This window comes from Lathyrus oleraceus, chromosome 2 (genome assembly GCF_024323335.1).
Source record: "Lathyrus oleraceus cultivar Zhongwan6 chromosome 2, CAAS_Psat_ZW6_1.0, whole genome shotgun sequence".
Taxonomy (NCBI): Eukaryota; Viridiplantae; Streptophyta; class Magnoliopsida; order Fabales; family Fabaceae; genus Lathyrus; species Lathyrus oleraceus.
In genome coordinates, this window is record NC_066580.1 from 152,337,227 (window position 1) to 152,356,422 (window position 19,196).

The following is a 19,196-nucleotide window of genomic DNA, read 5'->3' on the forward strand; positions in this document are numbered from 1 at the left end:
GTAGTATATATAATGGTTTGAATAACGGCTAGTTTGAATAACGGCTAGTTTGAATAACTGCTAGTTTGAATAACGGCTAGTTTAAATTAAAGTGGTACTAATGACCATTTTACATAGGTGTTGATAAATTAAAGTGGTACTAATGACTATTTTACATAGGTGTTGATAAATTAAAATGATACTAATGACCATTTTACATAAGTGATACTAACTACATTCCATTTTTTTTTCATCTTATTACAATATTTTTCATGAATATCTCGTTGACTATCGTTCATAGTAGAAGTGTCTTTCATCATCATTTGCACTACCCTTAATTCTAGCTCGTCCTCCTTAGCTTGCGTAAGTCTGTCCATTGTTATTGCTCTTTTATTCTTTGCATCTTGCGTTGCATTTGGAATTTCTGATGCCTTACCCTTCCTTTTTGCTGCTTTTTGTCCCATTGGACGCTCCATTGGTGATGATGAGTTAAACTCATAACTTGAAGTTGTATCTGGGTTCTCCGATGATGCCCCACTAGCATAAGTCTTTGTTATTTTTGCAGAACTTCCAATCGATTCTTCGACGATGCGCCATTTAGCTTCATCTTTTAACAATCTCCATGCATACTCAAGATTGAATGTTGTACCTTGATCCTGAGCAAAAATAGCATGTGCATCTGCCATGACATCGGTCTCGGATGTCCCACTTTTCTTTCCTTTAAGAGCAATTTTGTAACACCCAACAAATTTTTGAACCATGCCATTTATTCTATGCCATCGACATTTTAACTGTCCCCCTAACTTTTCCCGCAATTGCCCACGATATTGGTTATAACTAGCAGCAATTCTTAACCAAAATCTCTCAGCCTTTTGATCAACTCCCACAATTGGATCCTTTGAAACATTGAGCCATGATTGGATAAGTAGTATATCCTCTTCCCTTGTAAATTGCTCTCGAGATCTTTTCTTAACGACAACCCTTTCTTCTTTTTCAGTACCAACATGAGTAGAAAATGGTGGGACTTGAGTAAAAAATGGTGGAACTTGAGTAGAGAATTCCATACTATTAGAATTCATTTGAGATATAGGATACATATTTGGATTGTTTGGTGACGGAAGAAATATGGCGGGGTTTGTTGGCACCGGTGGAATTTGAGAATTTTGAGGATTAGGATTTTGATAATTTTGCATGTAATTGAAAAAAGCTTGTTGATAATGAAAATGATTAGGATCCATTTGGCCTAAACAATTGTAATTTGAAGTAAAAGGATGAAATTGTAAGACAAAATTTTACAAATGAAGAGTAAAATGATAAAATTGTGAGAGAAAATAGAAGTGTGAGAAAAAATTTGTATGTACAATTTTTCATATTGGTTTATTTATAATTAACTAAAGTATATATAAAAAAAAGTAGCTGTTGGGAGCAACAGCTGCAAAAGAGCCGTTGCAGGAATTTAACATTTAATTTTCATTAGCATTTATTTTGAATTTTATTATTATTTTATTTAATTAACTTTTCATTATATTATTATTTTAATCAACCAACAGTTGCTTGCCTTTAAAAGGTTTGACATGCTGTCAAACTTCATCTAGCATAAAATTGAAAAATGCTGCCTTTTCATTGCCAGACTGGAGTTCCAAGGTGAAGAACCAACCGTTGGAGTTGGTCTAATAGGAGTATATACTTTTTGTGTAGTTATTAATGATTTTAAATATTTCTTAATATATTTTAATTGCTTTCGACATTTGCAAATTAAAGAGATAAATTGTTTGAAATTTTAATATTTTTTTAAAAGGGAAAAAAAAGTAAAAGAGTATGATAATTGTTTGTCTAATGGTTGCTTCTCTTGTGCTGGATGGATAAGTTGTTATATTTGGATAATTTCTAGTTTTTCTTTTGATATACTAAGATTTATATTACATGTTGGAATATTTCATTTGTCAATTTTAACTTTGTTTTATAGTTTATAAATATTCATAAAAATTTAAATATAGACTAATAATATGCATCAATTATTATTCATTGATCCAAGTAGTATTATATAAAATAATGAAAATATGACTTAACAAACTATAGAAGCGTACTTATGATAAATTTGAAAAAGATGTTACTTATATTATATTGTAAAGTTGTGATTTCTTACATTTAAAATGTTAAAATAAAACATGTTTAAACATCTCAAAATGAATTTGTCAAATAACTTAGTTTGTGGCTTCAACATCAGACTTCATCATTGCAATAATAAACTAAATAATCACTTTTACATCCTACAATTACATAAAGAAATATATTAGAGAAATTACAATAATTGAATATTAAAAAAAACTTGTTTAAGTGAATATACATATTCTTTAACTTAAATTATATAATACAACAACAAAAAGAGATTTTAAAGATGAAGATTAAAATGAACAATCTACTACCGTTATCCTATAGATATGTTTCACATTTGATGTTTATTTCATACATAACCTTCACATTTATCTGTCGATTTATGCATGTAAATAGGGTCTGTTCTGACTTTTTAGAGACTCAGTGCAAATAATAAAAATGGACTCTTAATAAAAAATATAAATTTTTTAAAAAAATAACTTTATATTTATTAAATAAAAATATATTATTGCACTCACTTCTTTACCAAATTCTTATATTCCTTAATGTTAACATTAGCTATAATTACTTCCTCATCCAACTCGAATATATCAAAAACCTTTTCACAAATCTAAATAAATAGTATAAACTGTATTAGGATCAACCTTGATATAAACTTTTTTACAAGTGAAAATTATCAAATTAAGATTCTAAGCTAGCTATGATAGAAATTTTAGACAAGAAAATATCCTTAGATAAGCAAGAGTCTTGCAATTATCACACCTAAAAAAATATAACAAGGAGGATTAAATTCATAACTTTTACCACCATGTGTAAAACTAAAACTCCTACCACTTGACCAATGACAAACTTTTATCTATTTTCCATTTTATAATTTATTTAATAGATTATTAAATAAATATTTTGCTTTTAAAAAAACAAAATGAGATCCTTTAATTTAGAGACCATGGACTAAGGACCGTCTTACCCTTACTCAGGATCGATCCTACGTGTAAGTGATTTCATTATGATAAACAATTTACTGTGTATCAACTTAAATTAACTTTAAAAAGGGCTATTAAGTATCTATCGTTCTCTTTCATTCTATAGTATTTATCCATTATAAATAATTTTTACTTTTATTATCCGCTATCTCATGAGGTTCTAAATAATTCTTACTTTTATTATCCATTATAACTTTTTTATATGCGTTCAAATCAATGTTATGTATACTATTTTTAAGTTATTAAACCGATATTTAAAAGTTATTATCGGTTTGAATTTCTTCAGATTTTTCAACTTCAAACATTTTAAATTGAAGTGCTGCATGGTAACCTACACTAATCTGACACATCTGCAAATTTCCATTTCTCCACCCTATCTAAGATATCTCTTCTACTTAGAGCTTGCTTTTTGGCCATTTTGATTTGATCATCCATGCCTTGAAGCAATTCAGACATATCGATATTACTTGCAAACCCATTAAAGCTTATTAAATGAAAACTGATTCCTCTGTAAATTTATTCAAGTTCATTTTGTCTTTTAAACACTAATTCCTTCATCTAACTAGCTTTCAAAACATTTAACTGCTGAACTTCAACCTCAAACTGCATTAATATAAATAATCAAGCTACTAAAATTTAAACTATGCAATTAAAATTGCAATGCAAGTTCAAGTCATTGAAAGTTTCACTTATGCTTAATGAGATAAGCAGAAAGGCATCCTCGGATTGACACTTCGTCAATTGATGCTGAAATTAATCTAGTAACATGACAAAAGGCTTTTTGCTCATCATTTGGCATCTCCGTAAGCTCCCATAACTCTACCAAGAACTTAGTAAGTTATTGTGCCCGCAAGAAAGCAAAATTATATTCATTAGGGTGATATCAATGCCAACATATAATTGATTGAGCTCATACGATATCGACACATTAGAATTCAACTTAAACACACATGAATAAAACACTATATCAAAAAATCTGTGTATTTTCTTTTAAATTAGTGAATGACAAAAGAAGAATTTGTACCTCAAAAATGAAACTATGGATGGTGCTGCCAATTTGAGCTATCAATTTTTCAAACAATGAGTCATGTATGCACGGTAACATTGAACCCAAACTATTGTTTTGTGGGGTTTACTTAAAGTCTTCTAAGGCAGAACACGCATCATCTGCAAAACTGCATTCATAGTGAAAAGAGAGTTTAATGAATCAAATTTTTGCTACTAGTGTAACTTAAGCATGGAAGAATAAGTTTACTTACATCAAAGTACTCTTATGCAAAAACCAAACATGTTGTTGAAACAAAATTGTTCACATCTTGGATTTTGATGATAACAAAGTACTTAAAGAACAATTGGATATACTAACATATGTTCAAGTGTCAAGAGACATAAGCTTAAAATTCAACTCAAAACTGACCCTGATGAAAGCATAGGTAGAGAAGCTAAAAGTCTAAGATTATGAAGGATCAGAATCTGATGAATATGAACATGGTATTTCAGCTTTTGAAGGATTAGAATCTGAAGGTTGTATCTCTTCTTTTGGTGACAGCTCAGACTCTAAAGACCTTAGCTAAGGTGCTCAAATTTTTATCCGACTATGTCTCCATAGCAGACCAATTTTGTCACGTCAGACTTATGGAAAAAGTCAATAAGAGTTTCTTAGTGCAAGACTTAAGGAAAGTTGATGTGACCTCTTAAGTACGCCCCAACGTCTGGTATATATCTAGTGTGAAAAAGAAGCAATGGGTAATGTTATTACACAATGAATGAAGATCTGAATCATATTTTCTTCCAACATCTCTCTTGGAATTTCATTTTTTCAAAGATCTCTTGTGCAAGTCACCTTCCAACAACTCTTTTTCTGCTACCTTTATAAAAAGGAGTTGGAGATTTAGTGGAAGTTTACCAAACTGTCGAACAAACTATCAAAATACATTGAGCACAAACTTTGAGCTAAAGTTTTATCTGTTTATTGCACAAGCTCTTAAGATTTATTATCTTTGTATATCTTAGAAATCTTAAGTGTTTAAGTATCTTTGTGATTGTTGTATCACTTATATACCTCTGATTTACATCAAGTAAAGTTGTAAACTATTCTCCTAAAATTATTTGTTTAAAGAGTATAGGAAGTCTCTTGGTAGTTTACTTGAGCAATGGAAATCTCTTTCTAGTTTGCTTGAGCAGTGAAAGATTCTTGCGTGTGTGCTGAGCAAATGTCTCTTGTTGGATTGCTTGAGCATAAGTCTCTTTCTGGTGTGATTGAGCAGTTGAAGTCTCTTGCTAGTTTGTTTAAGCAAAGAGTAATCAGTTTGATTATAGTGAAAATATCTTATTGGACAAGGGGACTGAACTACTCTCAGTTTATGAGAGGAACTAGGATACATCTGTGTATCGATTTATCTCTTGCTTCTTATTGTTATTCATTCTACTGCTAACTCTGAGTTCAGATTTTGAACTTGTTCAGATTCTGAATTTTATTTTTCAAAAGTAGAAAAAGAATTAACATACATAATTCAACTCCCCCTTCTTTTGTATTTTTCTCACCTTCAATTGACATAAGAGCATAATCAGTGTTAAACACTTTACAGTGGTACTGTTACCACAAGAAATCTATAAGGCATGTTGAAGACGTAATTAATGAAAGTGCCTTATGAATTTAAGGTTTATACCCCATCAAGGGGTGGAGATGTGCCTAAGATAAGAAAGAGTTGAGAAAAACATAAGTCATCAGAGGATGAAGCCGACGGAAGAATTATGTTTGGTCGAAAACCCATTTTGTCGACTAAAATGAAGATTGGGACTTAAGGAATTTTGGGTTGTGTCAAACACATAGAAGACAGGGTCGACCTAAATACCTGGGCGGGAGAAGTTTGAAATTGAAAATGACTAGCAGTTACAAGAAGAATAAGCCCCAGAATATGGATCAGTTTGCAGGACGTGTATAGAGCATTTTGCAGATCGTGTGGCACGACGTCTGCTATTTTTTAGAAGTCTTTGGCCTGTAGGAAGTTTCTTTAGTTTATTATAAATAGGATATCCCACGAGGGGCTCGGGGTGTTCACCTTGTACTAAAATCACTTGTAAAAAACTTCTCATTCCCAGCGCGAGGAAGTAAGAGTTTTTAAGAGTGCTATGTACGTGAATCACCACATTTATTTCAATGCAACTTCCTTACTTTTCAATTGTTCCCGTTGAACATTTTATTTTAAATTAATTTACTTTTGAGTTATCACTTTACGTTGTCGTCTACGTTGTCGACACTGATTCTATTACGATAATAGAGTTCACCAAAAACGTGTCTGTCGTGTACGTCTTTTGAATGTTGTAGTACTGTCAGTCACGAGTCACCGATAGGCTATAGCATCATTTAAACCTTTCGTGTGGAAAAACCTGCGCTTGTTCAATACTTTGTCAGGAGCCGTTCTTCACAAAGTTGTTCTGTCGAATTGAATAAGTCACACTTGCACTAGCACATGTCTTAGGATCAACTGGTCGATCCTGCAAGTAACCCTTAGTTTTAAGGCCTAGGGAGGACCAACGATTGTTTACCAATTTCCACAGTAAACAAAATGGCACGTCCAGTGGGACAGTGCTAGTGCAGTTACGAAATTGCATGAAACTTAGAAGTGGCAAACTATATAGTAAGCCACAAGAAACTTTGAAAATGTCAAACTCCAATACAGATGAAGTGCCACAACGGACTTTATCCACTACGGAAACAGTAATCTCACAGGTTGCCACTTTGCCGCCGATGACAAGTGCAACCTCAACGATGTCAACTACGGGTGCGGTTGGAACATCAATTCCTTTACCTCCACCGGGAGGTTCAGGATCAACGATAATGACGTTCAGACTTTATGTGTCTCGCTTTGGCACCACATATCCTCTTTATGGAATGCCGTATTCCTTAACGCCAGGATACCAGTCGACATCAAGTGTGGCATTGTTTTCAGACAACGCTCAAAATACTAATCCCTCCCTGCAAGGATCAGCGCAAGGGGCAATGTTAGGAATAATACTCAAAATAGAACCATGCCGCTGTCGAACACTCAATAGCGGTGTTGAGGCAGCAAATGGATGATAGTAACCATGGGTTGGTTAATATGTTAACCAATCAAATGGGTACAGTTTTTAATCCAGTGATACAGGAATCTGCTGAAACAAATAGGCAGGTGGCGAATCAATTGACGCGCTTGTGTAATTTTCTGGGGGCACCGGCTCGACAGATGGCACAAGTGGTTAGACAAACCGTTCCTGTTCAGATGGAGATAGGGGCAGCAGAAGATGAGACCGCCCACGAGGGACAAATCCTTAGACCCCAGCAAAATCAAGGCGTTGAATCAGGAGTAGCAGGACGTAACCAAATGATGTTGGTTAACCGACACCAAGACGCTGATCAAATTGTCGATCAACATCGACAAGAAGACTTAGCGGTAGAAAATAATTTGACAACTATTGTCGAAAGGATTATGGCTAGGAATGGTATGAGTGCCACATTGCAAAGGTCACTATATGCTTCCCCGTTGGCTGAGTTTATTCTCCAAACTGAGGCACCTAGAGGAATGAAAGTGCCTAAGTACACTAAGTTTGGGGGAGAATCTGGTGAGTCGACAATAGAGCATATTTCCAGATATCTAACAAAGTCAGGAGATTTAGTTCATAATGAGTGTTTGAGAGTCAAAAAATTTCCTTCCTCTCTGACTAAGGCTGCCTTCACATGGTTCACTTCTTTGGCCCCAAGTTCGATTGATTCGTGGGCCAAGTTAGAAAAGAAGTTCCATGAAATTTTTTACGAACGACACTCCAAAATTAGTTTGGCAGAATTGTCTAGTATCAAGAGAAGGTTTGCTGAGAGCATCGACGATTATCTGAATAGATTCAGATCATTAAAGGCCAGGTGCTTTACGCAAGTACCAGAACATGAACTTATTCAGATGGCTGTTGGGGGTTAGATTATTCAATTAGGAAGAAAATAGACCCAACTTTTGTGAAAAGTATGTCACAATTGGCTGATAGAGTTCGACATCTCGAACGGCTAAGGTTAGAAAAGGTTAGACAAAATAAGGCTAAGAAAGAAAAAGTAGCGTTTGTCGACTATGACGCGACATATCCAATATATGAGGCTGATTATGCCTCATCGACCGAATTAGAAATTGACGTGGCTGAGTTAAAGCCAGGATCTGCCTATGAGTGTCGATTATTACTTCTTGCACAAGGAAAAAATCCTGTCGAAAACAATCCAAAATTCCCTTCGAAAACTTATACTTTTGATGTGACAAAGTGTGAGGAAATTTTTGATTTGTTAGTTAAAGATGGCCAAATGGTGGTGCCACCTGGTACTAAAATACCACCACTAGAACAAAGACAGAAAAGAGGATTTTGTAAGTATAATAATTATCTTGGTCATAATACCTCTAATTGTTACCTTTTCAGGGATCTGGTTCAAAAAGCGATTCAAGAAGGCAGGATGAAATTTGTTGGTCGTAGAATGAAGATCAATGCTGACCCTCTCCACCAAGAAGAAGCTCTATTCGTGGAGCCAGTCGAGATCAACATGGTTGAGATCACCGAATACGATGAGGCCGACATGCTGGAGCAAACTGGTGAAAGCCCAGATATCGACATAGCTGAAGTCTACCCAAGGGTTGATAAAGATTTGGTAGATTTCCTGTTTCGCTGCAAGAATAAGGGTTCACAAGTATGCTTGTGCCCTAGATGTGGTGATGTCACCGATAAAATAGATGCTGAAAATTTCCAGAAGCTACAATTGGGCAAAAACAGAAGAAGTGGGCAAAATAGAGAGCGCCAGATTGAAAGAGTCCCAAAGAAGGCTGTGGAAAGTGCTCATGCGAGGCCTAGGAGCTTCGTACCGTCGGCAAGTGTTCCTAGAGGCACTTGGGTCAAGCCTCGGGAAAAACAAGAAACCCCACAAGGGGTTGCTGCTGCTAGAGGAGGTCTAGCAATTAATTATAGGCGTGAGTTCAAGTCTGAAAAAAGGACTCATGTCTCTGAAAATTACTTGGGGAAGAACCCCATGTCGAGGAATCAATGGAGACGCTTTCAGAGGCGTAAGCAGGCCGAAAGAGAGGCTGCTACAGGAATAGCTGGAAAAGGCATGGCCAGTGGGGCGAATGCTGGAAAGAAAGTTGTTGTGAAGGTCGACACGACAGCAAAAGAACGGATCAGGGAGTATGTTCGTCGACCAACTGATAAATGTTCTGATGAAGTTACTGATGACATCAATTCAGAATCTGAAGCAAGTCTAGACATCTTAGTCAACGTGGTGTCAATTCTACCACAAGAATATAATTGTGTGACTGAGGTGGAGGAGTCGGTAGACGATGCCGACGCTGAAGAAATGGCTTTACACCAACCAAGATGCTACTTTGTGTTAAACGATGGTTCTATTGAGAGCCAAGAAGCAGTTTTCGAAAGGCCCACGATGACTATGAAAAATCATTTGAAACCGTTGTTGATTAGGGCCAAAGTGGAAGGCGTGACTATCAACAAAGTGTTGGTAGATTGTGGCGCCACTGTTAACATCATGCCACACCATATTCTGAGGAAGATTGGCAAGTATGATACCGACATTAGATCCAACAACGTGGTTTTGTCTGACTATGGGGACAAGACGAAAAGAACCATGGGCGTGATCATGGTGAATATCACCGTCGGTTCAATAACCAGGCCGACACTGTTTATGGTGATAGATGCCAAGTCAAGTTACAACTTGCTATTCGGAAGAGATTGGCTCCATGGTGTCGGAGCCGTACCATCTTCAGCACATCAAAGATTGGTGATTTGGAGAGAAGATGGAGTGGTCGAAAATATCGAAGCTGACCAAGGGTACTTCATGGCTGACGTGAACAATGTCAGCAAGAAGGAATTCGAGAGAAAGTTGGCCAACATTTCTCCCTGTTTTCCAGCTGAGGATGTGTATGCTAATCTGAGTGAAGCTTTTGTTTCTCTAACTCTGCACGAGACTCATGGCTTCATTTGGGATGTGGAACGTTTGGATGATCCACCCTATACAGGTATCCGACTGATAGGCTGGGCGGATGTGACTGATGATGACTGAGCTAGAAGCTCTAAAAAGGATTTCGACATACGTTTCCGAGAACAAAATAAAATCGGCTTTAGAGGCTGAAGAAAACATGGTTGTCGAAGCCTATGTGTTAAAGAAAGAAGGTAGTTTGGCTATTGAGCCATAGCCTCCAGATAAGCCAGTTTTGGCTAAAGGAAACGTCAACATGCAGCGTTTGGACTGTATTTATGACGATGAACCTTTAGGGTTTGAAAAATACCCAAAGGCGCCAGAGAAGATGCAACCAAAAGACCCCTTAGAAGAAGTCGACCTTGGCGAAATTGGCGATAAAAGGCCAACATACATCAGCGCTAACATCGACAAAGAGTTAAAATCTGAGGTAATATCGTTACTTAAAGAATTTAAAGATTGTTTTGCTTGGGATTATAACGAAATGCCTGGTTTAAGTAGGGATTTGGTCAAACTAAAACTGCCAATAAAAACTAGAAGAAAGCCAGTAAAGCAGACACCTAGGCGTTTCGCACCGGAGATCATGGCAAAGATAAAAGTTGAGGTAGAAAGGCTCCTAAAAAACAAGTTTATACAAACTGCAAGGTATGTCGAATGGTTGATCAATATTGTGCCAATAATTAAGAAAAATGGGTTTTTAAGAGTATGTATTGACTTCAGAGATCTAAATGTTGTTATTCCCAAAGATGAGTATGCCATGCCCATAGCAGAAATGTTGGTCGATTCGGCCGCTGGCTTTGAATATTTAAGTATGATAGATGGTTATTCTGGATATAACCAAATTTTTATTGCAGAAGAAGATGTGCCGAAGACGGCGTTTCGATGCCCAGGAGCCTTGGGAACATATGAGTGGGTTGTCATGCCATTCGGCTTGAAAAATGCTGGAGCAACATATCAGAGGGAAATGAACTCAATGTTCCATGATTTTATTGAAGATTTCATGCAAGTATACATTGATGATATTGTGATAAAATCAAATGGTCGACTTACTCACGTCGAACATCTCCGAAAGGCCTTTTTAAGGATGAGGAAATATGGATTGAAAATGAATCCATTAAAGTGTGCTTTTTGTGTGCAGGCGGGTGATTTCCTTGGCTTTGTGGTGCATAAAAAAAGTATCGAAGTAAACCAAAGCAAAACAAAAGCCATTATGGACATCAAGCCTCCGTCGACCAAAAAGGAACTGCAATCCTTGCTGGGTAAAATAAATTTTCTTAGAAGATTTATATCAAATTTAAGTGGCAAAACTAAAGCCTTTTCACCACTCCTTCGACTGAAGAATGAGGACTTTAAGTGGCAAGAAGAGCACCAAGAGGCTTTCGACAAAATGAAAGAGTATTTGACTAAGCCTCCAGTACTGACCCCTCCTGTTAGGGATAGGCCAATGAGGTTGTATATTGCAGCTTCAGAATCGACTATAGGAAGTATGTTAGTCCAAGAGGATGAAAAATGTGTCGAAAGACCTGTGTATTACCTTAGTCGAATGCTTAATGATCCCGGAACTAGGTATATTGATATAGAAAAACTATGTCTATGCCTGTATTTTTCTTGTATGAAACTAAAGCAATATATTAAGCCTGTTGATGTGTATATATCTTCTCACTTTGATATTATTAAGCACATGTTATCTAAACCAATTTTGCATAGTCGAATTGGTAAATGGGCTTTAGCGTTAACTGAGTACTCTCTGACATACGTGCCTTTAAAAGCGATGAAAGGGCAAGCAGTGGCGGATTTTCTTGTCGACCATTTAATGGTCGAAATGACGCAAAATTACGTAGACATAGTGTCATGGAGATTATACTTCGACGGTTCAAGGCATAAGCATGGATCTGGGATAGGAGGAGTCATAATTTCTTCAGATGGAATTCCAGCAGAGTTCAAATACAGAATTGAAGGAGTATGCACAAATAATGAAGCAGAATATGAGTCGTTGATTACAGGACTTGAACTACTGCTAGAATTGGGGGCAAGGAATGTCGAAATAATGGGAGACTCTGAGTTAGTGATTAAGCAGGTATCAAAAGAATACAAGTGTGTTAAAGAAAATTTAATCATGTATTTTGTGGTTACCATCAGACTACTCAAGAGGTTTAAGCAAGTAAGCCTCCAGCACATACCACAGAAAGAGAATCAGAGAGCAAACGATTTGGCGCAGGAAGCCTCAGGGTACAAAGCGTCAAAAGACCAGGATGAAGAAGAGGTCCAAGTAAGAGAGAAGGTACGAGCGACATTGTTATCACCATCCGATTTGTCGGTTATAAAGTTGGGAGCTGTAGATAAATATCATTTTGAAATTCTGACCGTCGACGACGAGGGAGAAAGTGATTGGCGTAAATCGTTAGTCAATTATTTACGTAATCCTATAGGGTCGACAAATTGAAAGGTAAAATATAAGGCCCTTAGCTACGTCTTGGTGAGTGATGAATTATTCAAGAAGACAACTGAAGGAGTTTTACTAAAATGCCTAGGAAAAGTGAGGCATATGTGGCTGTGTCTAGTGTACATAGTGGAGCGTGTGGGGCGCATCAAGCGGGACTGAAGATGAAATGGCTTTTGATGCGCTCAGGAGTTTATTGGCCTTTAATGTTGAAAGATTGCATTGAATTTGCTAAAAGTTGTCAGGAATGCCAATTGCATGGGGGCATACAACATATGCCTACAAGCGAGTTGCATACAATTGTGAAGCCCCGACCCTTCCGAGGATGGGCATTGGATGTGATTGGAGAAATAAAACTAGCTTCGTCGAAACAACATAGGTATGTTTTGGTCGGTATCGACTATTTCACAAAATGGGTCGAAGTCGTAGCATTGACAAATGTAGACTAAGACGTTGTGATAAACTTTGTCCAAAGTCATATCATCTGCAGATTTGGTATCCCAGAAACAATTACAACTGACCAAGGGTCAGTCTTTACTGGTCGAAAAGTGCAAGATTTTACAAAAGAGATGGGAATCAAATTATTGACTTCTACCCTCTATTATGCACAGGTAAATGGCCAAGTCGAAACGGCCAATAAAGTGATCATTAGCCTAATAAAGAAACATGTAGGCAAGAAGCCAAGGAATTGGCATAAGACGTTAGATCAAGCTTTGTGGGCATGTCGAACGTTGCCAAAAGAAGCAACTGGAACAACTCCGTTTCGATTGGTATATGGGTACGATGCAGTGTTACCAATAGAGATTCAGGTTCATGCAGTCAGAACCCAAAGGCAATATGGAATACCTTCTGAAGATTATTGGAGCATGATGGCAGACGAACTGGTCGATTTAGATGAGGAGAGAATGTTAGCCTTGGATTCACTACAAAGGCAAAAAGAAAAAGTCGCCAAAGCCTACAATAAGAAGGTGAAAGGAAAGATGTTCGTTGTCGACGAGTTAGTTTGGAGAGTGATCTTGCCTATGGATAGAAATGATAGAGTTTTGGGTAAATGGTCCCCAAATTGGCAAGGACCGTTTAAGGTTTTGCAGGTTTTCTCTAATAACGCCTACGAAGTCGAAGAGTTGACACTAGATAGGCGAATCTTGAGAGTAAATGGAAAATACTTAAAAAAGTATAGGCCTCTCCTTCAAGAGGTCAAGATTTTGACAGACTAAATGGCTGTCGAATAAACTAGGTTGGAGAAAACTATGTTTGAAACCAGATATAAAGGCACATAAAATTAAATATACACAGTGCTAAAAAAATAAAAATGATGACATAAAAAACTGGCAAAAAAGCCATTGTTCAAATATTACATAAGAAAAATAATCGATCAAAGTTGGCTGAATCTAGAGCGAAAGGATTGAAGCTCAAAGTTGTAGTGGAGAGACGTAGGTTCCAAGGTGTCGGCCTGGACTTTAAGCTGTTCAAGCTTCTTTTCAACGGTGGAAAGTCCTTCAGCTACCGCCAAGGCATCGCTGGTGGTCTGCTCCACAGTATCTTGGATAGGCTTTATGGCTTTGTCGACAAAGCACTCCTCCTCCTCAGTAATTGACTCCAACGCACTGTCCAAAGCAACAATTTGATGCCGAAGGTCATCAATTTGTTGGTGTATCTCAACAACCCTTGTTTGTTTGGAGGCCAATTCTTTTTTCTTCTCCTCAATCGTCCCCAGCAATTTGGTGACCTTTGCGTCGGCATTCATCACCAACTCCCATATTTCCTTCACAAAGGCCTCAGTAGTTACGATCTGGCGCTCATTTTCCCTAACGCTGTCGAGATGACGCAGCATGGGAACCAAAAGTTTTTCTAAAGTGGCCGTTGCACACTTAGCATATTCTGAAAGTTGAAGCTCTTTGAGTTGGGCAAGCACATGCAAGATCTCTGGGCCGACAGCAGGTTCATTCATAAGCACATGAGGGAGGTCAGGATTCAAAGCGTGAAAACGTACCTTGTCCATTAGAGCTTTGGTTTTCATCGCCTCAGAACCCATCTTACCAGAATGGTGATGCTGCTCAGAATCTGAAGAAGCATCACGTGACCTAACTAGGCTATGAAGCCTAGCAATTGCTGCTAGAGCAGAAAGCTTTATGGCCAACCCCTGGGAAGATGAAGGAGAAGCAGTTGATAAAGGAGTAGTCTGAGAAGGTTGGTTTTTCGTGGTACCGACATCCCCTGTTTCCCTTGAATCCTACAAAGGCAAGGAAGCTGAAGAAAGACTAGAGTCAGAACTAGTCGAACTGGAATCCGTGTGCGTTGCAGGGCTAGTGACTGAATCAGAGTCACTATCACTAATATGGATAGGGAAGCCAATGAACACACCAGCAATGTCGACAGAGGGTGCTTGGTGAGTTGGAGAAGAAGCCGGCGACGAGGGAGTGTAGTCGGCGACAATGTGAGATGGCTCATTAGAAGCATCGTCCTGTTGTAAGAGGAAAAGATATTTGTAAGAAGAGTCCAGTGATTCAAGGGAAAAGATAGTAAAACAAGTGATTACCTGTGTCGGTGTAGGGGAAACGACATCTGGATTTTCTTCCCCCAAGACAGCAGCAGCGGGGGTGCTGGTCGACTGGGAAACCCCCACAGCTGGATCAAGAGCTTTATTAAGGAGGGAAGTGTCAACCACAATAGTGTCGGCATCTAAAGCAGTAGCCTATAGAGTGAGCACTTTGTGGTGTTTCTTTTTCTTGGCTTCACCACTCCTGGAGGGAGAATCGTGCTTCTTTCTTTTATGGCCTTGATGGCCTTTGGATTTGTGGGAGTGCTGAGAAGATGGCCGAGTCGGCTGAAGACATGAAGAGAGGTTATAAGCAGATATTCTAGTCAGAAGATCAGACAAGCCGACAAGAAATACCTCAGATCCTATGGCAGCAGAGCGTTTGTGTTTTTTGGATTTCCTGGAGTGAGAGGAGATAGTTGGGTCTGTCGAACGTGGTTGACCCTGCACATAAATAAGAAGTTAGAGACCACGTAGTGTTTTCCTTAGAGAAATCACAAGGTTGAGTGAGATTGCTTCATATAGGTGCATACCGAAGAACTGGGTTTTTTCAAAACTTGGGCAATAGGTCGCTCATCATCATCAGAGGACTTCTCAGGAGCAGCCTACAAGAGGGGAAATGATGGTTAAGAATAAAAACCGAGGTAAAAGAAAACGGCAATTCAGCCAGAGTCGAACTTGAGTCTCTTGTGTCGAAAGGGTGGGTTCATTGGCAGGAACGTGATCCACATGGTCTAGAGGGATCGCTGTAAAGAAACATAAAAAAGCAAGTAAGTGGCGAAATCCAACTAAAAGGAGGTGTTAGCTTTCCAGAAAAGTGTTACCAAGTTGGGTGGATTCGAACACGCTAACATATTGAGCATCAATATAAAGTGGCCCTGAGTAGTAGGGCAGATAATGCTTCATCGGTACCACTATGTCGGCCTTTTTCTTATAAGTATTTTGTACGTGTGAAACGGGACAATAAAACCACTCTGGAACCGAATTGCCAAAGGCCAAAGCCAATGGGCTAGATGGCAAAGGAGGGAACTTAATGTTTCCAAAATGAAGGGCATAAAGATATTTGTTTTTCGCGTAACAGGGATTTTAAGTTTTGGGAGCTTGTCGGTTACCTTCTCCTTTAATTCGGACGCGGCCTCAAAGATGGTCCGACGAATATTATCAGGTCGATACACAACTTGGAAATAGTTCTGAAAAGCGCGAATTTGTTTGGCATGGAGAGCCTTACACTTGGTCGATTTCGCCTGCAAATATACAAAAGCCCGAGTTAGTTCAGATAATTTGGCCTCAGGAGCGCCAATGTAAACAGCAAGATACGACTGCCACCAATCATCAAACTCTTTGGTGCAGAAGAAGGCTGGTTGAAAGGGAGTGGAATGGAGCTTTGGTCGAGTTTTCCCAAAGGGTCTCAAGATCTTCTTGGATCATACTCCAGAGTTGATCACAAAGGATATTGGTGAGTAAGTCGGGAGAAGAATACAGGGACTTGGGAATAAACTGACAAATGCCAAATTGTCTGGCTACCAAGTTAGGTTGGTAAGCAACTAGGCCAGGGTTGCTGCCGGAGGTTACAGCCGACAGAAATCGGGGGACCAGAAGACGTCTCCAGATAAGGAAGGTTTCGTTTTTATGCTCATCTTCAGTTGGAGGAAAAGCCTTGGTGAGCCATTCAGGACCTTCAGTTCGACTGCTGAAAGGGGCCATAGAAGGAAGAAAGTCGGCGAGGGTCAGCATGATGGTGAACAAGAGGCGAAACACCTTAGCGTCAGGAAATGTTTTATCGATGGGCGTCAAAGGGATCAGTCGCTTCCAAATGAGGTGTCGTTCTTCTGGGGGACACGCAACCCTTCTCATTCCATAGGGTGCTATGTCTTTAGAGAAAGTGGCATTGAGCCACAGTTGTAAGAACCAAAAAGGTCCATGGACCAAAACATTTTTCTTCTTTGAATTCTCAGGGTCAAAGAGTTTGATTTGACCAACAACTTCAGACAGAGATTCATAAAGAGAGGCTAAAATTAATTGGCCCAGAGCGATGTCACGCTCTTGGTGCAGCTGGGTTGCCAGGAGAGCAAATTTTTTGGCCATCTGCATAGATATAGAGCAGAAAACAAAACGAGATAGCCAAAGAGTCAGGAAAGCCACGTGTTCTTCAGTGGTCACAGGGCCTGAAGAGGTGGCATGGTGATCAATAAAATTGTTGTAGGTCAACTTGCGAGAGTCACCAACGTCAAACCGCAGAGAGATTGGTGCTACGACTTCACAGTCAAAGACTTCTCCAGTCAGTTTTAAGCCAGTGATGGGAGCAATATCCAAGAGTGTCGGCGTAATCATGCCACACTTGGTATGGAAAGAATTGGTCGAACTATCCCAAAATTGGAGGGCAGCCAGTAACATGGCACAAGACTGGGGAGGGCGACAACGGGAAATCTACAGAAGGGTATAGATACATGTCCTTTTCCAATGGTCGATTTTCTCTGTTTCCAATCGATCCATCCAGGCGCAAAACTTAAGGCAGTTCTTGGGGGGAGCAGTCCTAAAATTCCTGTCAACATAACGAAGGGAAAAAGGGTTTTGGGAAGAAACCAAAGGTTCAAAGAGATGACTGGTGGGGAAAAGGGAATTTGTTTTGGTTATCTCAGGACGACGATTTTCTGGAAGTGGACCTAAAAATGCTAAAGGTTCTTCAGCCAAGGAGAAAGGGATGAATACCTAGGAATGCCAGATTTTTGCCTTCTCTTCTGCAAATAGAGGTTCAGGAACGTACTCCTTACCATCAATGGTGAGAGGTTGTGCGAGCTTCGCAGCGGAGGGAAATGTTTTGCTTTTACTTGAGCTAGCCATGGAAGAAATTGAAGTTTTGGAGAAGAAGGGTTGTTCTTTTTACTAAAACAGAGTGCAGGTGATTATCGTTCACTGAAGCACAGGGCGAAAAAAGGAAAGAAGAAGAAGAAACAAGGGTTTTATAAGGGTTAAACCCTGAGAAAAGGAAGAGTGAACGTTTGATCTTCTGTTTCGACATATATACCCATGTTTCCACGTCTGCAGACACGTGGAGGCGAGAAGGCAATTATGACGGTAAACACGTTTCAGTCATAAAGACGTGAAGTGATAGAGATGTGATTTTGTGTCTCGAGGAAAAAGGGAAACATTCGTCATGATTAGATGACGTCATCAGCGTGGGGCAAACAGGTGTGCCACTAAGTAGAAGTGGAAGCGGTAAGGAGCATGTCGACATCTCAAAGATACTATTATCTCACAAAAGTCGACATTCGAAAATGGCATCTCTGGGGGGAATTTTGTTACCACAAGAAATCTATAAGGCATGTTGAAGACGTAATTAATGAAAGTGCCTTATGAATTTAAGGTTTATACCCCATCAAGGGGTGGAGATGTGCCTAAGATAAGCAAGAGTTGAGAAAAACATAAGTCATCAGAGGATGAAGCCGACGAAAGAATTTTGTTTGGTTGAAAACCCATTCTGGCAATTGAAATGAAGATTGGGACTTAAGGAATTTTGGGTTGTGTCAAACACATAGAAGACAGGGTCGACCTAAATACCTGGGCGGGAGAAGTTTGAAATTGAAAATGACTAGCAGTTACAAGAAGAATAAGCGCCAGAATATGGAGCAGTTTGCAGAACGTGTATAGAGCAGTTTGCAGATCGTGTGGCACGACGTCTGCTATTTTTTAGGAGTCTTTGGCCTGTAGGCAGTTTCTTTAGTTTAGTATAAATAGGATATCCCACGAGGGGCTCGGGGTGTTCACCTTCTACTAAAATCACTTGTAAAAAACTTCTCATTCCCAGCGCGAGGAAGTAAGAGTTTTTAAGAGTGCTATGTACGTGAATCACCACATTTATTTCAATGTAACTTCCTTACTTTTCAATTGTTCCCGTTGAACATTTTATTTTAATTTCATTTACTTTTGAGTTATAACTTTACGTTGCCGTCTACGCTGTCGACACTGATTCTATTACAATAATAGAGTTCACCAAAAGCGTGTTCCTCGTGTATGTCTTTTGAATGTTGTAGTACTATCAGTGACGAGTCACCCATAGGCTATAGCACCATTTAAACCTTTCGTGTGGAAAAAACATGCGCTTGTTCAATACTTTGTCAGAAGCCGTTCCTCACAAAGCTGTTCTGT

At 38.8% G+C, this 19,196-nt stretch overlaps 1 protein-coding gene across 1 annotated transcript; it reads right to left on the reverse strand.

Annotated features, from left to right (window-relative positions):
• Positions 1-170: 170 nt before the first annotated feature.
• LOC127122365 (glutathione S-transferase T3) lies at positions 171-1,217 on the reverse strand. The gene has a single exon (XM_051052710.1). The coding sequence runs from the start codon at positions 1,215-1,217 to the stop codon at positions 171-173; it is 1,047 nt and encodes a 348-aa protein (XP_050908667.1).
• Positions 1,218-19,196: the final 17,979 nt, after the last annotated feature.